This window comes from Argentina anserina, chromosome 1 (assembly GCF_933775445.1).
Source record: "Argentina anserina chromosome 1, drPotAnse1.1, whole genome shotgun sequence".
Classification (NCBI taxonomy): Eukaryota; Viridiplantae; Streptophyta; class Magnoliopsida; order Rosales; family Rosaceae; genus Argentina; species Argentina anserina.
Window position 1 is genome coordinate 23,030,372 of NC_065872.1, and position 2,243 is coordinate 23,032,614.

At 47.1% G+C, this 2,243-nt stretch overlaps 1 protein-coding gene across 1 annotated transcript; it reads left to right on the forward strand.

The window, feature by feature from the left end:
* The first annotated feature begins 474 nt into the window (after positions 1 to 474).
* LOC126788600 (presenilin-like protein At1g08700) lies at positions 475 to 2,022 on the forward strand. The gene has a single exon (XM_050514610.1). It carries the CDS (start codon positions 527 to 529, stop codon positions 1,802 to 1,804), a length of 1,278 nt encoding a protein of 425 aa, XP_050370567.1. The 5' UTR covers positions 475 to 526; the 3' UTR covers positions 1,805 to 2,022.
* The last annotated feature ends 221 nt before the right edge of the window (positions 2,023 to 2,243 follow it).

Genomic DNA, 2,243 nt, shown 5'->3' on the forward strand with positions numbered 1-2,243 from the left:
CTCCTCTTCTCTTGCTCTATATCCCAGTGAGTCAGTGACTAAGTTCATGCTATTGAATTGGAGAACATTGTGGAGGATGACATTAGAGTTTGAATGAAGTTATTAGCTATTTGTATTTGAATTTCGTTATGTATTTTGTTTGAAGTTTGAAACTATGTTGAACTTGTATTTGTATTTGGAATTTGAGATGATCTTATTCTAATTTAAGAAACTATATATATATATTACTTATTTTTTCTTAATTAGGTATATATATTTAAAATATGTCCAAAACGTGTCCGTATCCAACGAAAATTTCATTTGGCGTGTCTGCGTATCGAATTGTGTCGGATTCGGACATTCGTGTCCGTATCCGTGCTTCATAGGTTTTTCCCTAAAAATTATAAACAATGCCATCTCGCTCCTCGGGCTGTCGGGCCTTCTGTCTTGAACGACCAGTGTTGATAGTTGAAAAGCCCATATTAATTTCCCCAGGACTGGACGATTTTGGGAATCCAGGAGGCGGCGGCGGAAGAGAAGAGCAAGAATGGAGTCGAGCATCCTGGAGTCGATGGGCGCTGAAATCATCGGCGTAATGTCCCCAGTCTCAATCTGCATGTTCCTCGTTGTTCTCCTCGTCTACGCCCTCTCCCCCTCCGACCCTTCTTCTTCCTCCTCCTCATCCATCCGCACCGCCGCGAATCTCGTCTACCTCGAGAGCCCCACCGACTCCACCTCCCAGAAGCTCGAAGGCGCTCTCCTCAACGCCCTCGTCTTCGTCGTCCTCATCGCCGTCGTCACCTTCCTCCTCGTCCTCCTCTACTACTACAACTTCACCAACTTCCTCAAGAACTACATGCGCTTCTCCGCCTTCTTCGTCCTCGCCACCATGGGCGGCTCCATCTTCCTCTCCCTCATCCAGCACTTCTCCATCCCCATCGACTCCCTCACCTGCTTCCTCCTCCTCTTCAATTTCACCCTCCTCGGCGTCTTGTCCATGTTCGCCGCCGGCATGCCCATTCTCCTCCGCCAGGCTTATATGGTCTCCCTGGGCATCATCGTCGCCGCTTGGTTCACCAAGTTGCCCGAATGGACCACCTGGGTTCTCCTCGTCGCGCTTGCCCTCTATGATCTGGTCGCTGTTCTCGCCCCCGGCGGCCCTCTTAAGCTCCTTGTCGAGCTCGCCTCTAGCCGCGACGAGGAGCTCCCCGCCTTGGTTTACGAGGCCCGCCCTACCGCGCCGCGAAACGGATCCCCCCTGGCGTTTCTGGTCGCCGGCGTCTCCGATTCTGGCTCCGTTGAGCTTCAGGCCGTCTCGAGGGACAATGACACTGTGGTTGATGTTGATGGTGAGAGGCTGCTGTTGGTGGATAGGCACTCTTCCAGCGGTGATTCTTTGTCGGGGGAGTTATTCTCTGTCAATGCTGTGTCGGATAGAGCGAGGCGGTTTGGGTCTGAAATCGTGGGCGATGAGGAGGAGAGGTCTCCTCTTGTTCAAATGCCTGGCTCGGGGAATGAGAGAGAGCAGTTGAGAAGGGATGCTACTGAGATGTTCAGTAGAGGTATTAAACTCGGCCTTGGTGATTTCATTTTCTACAGTGTTCTTGTGGGCAGAGCTGCAATGTTTGACCTTATGACTGTTTATGCCTGTTATCTCGCCATTATTTCGGGACTTGGATGCACACTTATCTTGTTGTCAGTGTGCAATCGTGCTTTGCCTGCACTGCCTATATCTATTGCGTTGGGTGTTATCTTTTACTTCTTGACTCGGCTGTTATTGGAGCCCTTTGTTGTTGGGACAGCCACAAATTTACTGATGTTTTAACCATCCATTTCTTTTTGCTAAGGGGTACATTATGCAATTTATGCTAAGACAAAAGCTGGTGATTTTGTAGGCATGAGATCTATATACATAGTACAATGTTTATTCCTTGAACTCTTTCTGCTTATGTAATTGCATGTGGTTTAACCTGTTTTGTGTAGTGGATTCACTCTTAGCAATGAAGTGAAATGGAGTTCGACACTGACTGACCTTTCATGACTCTTTTACTTTCTTCCAAAATTACTTTTTATCATTGCAGTATGTCTATGCTTTGTAGCTGCTACAGAAGAAGGAAAAGAGAAGGTGATCCATTCATTTATAGTTGGAACTGCTTGCTTTTTCACAATTCTGTATAAGCTCTGAATAGGTATCTTTATAATTTATAAAAAAAATTGGTGATTACGTGACAGCGGCAAAATTATAGGTAACTGTGAGGTAGCTG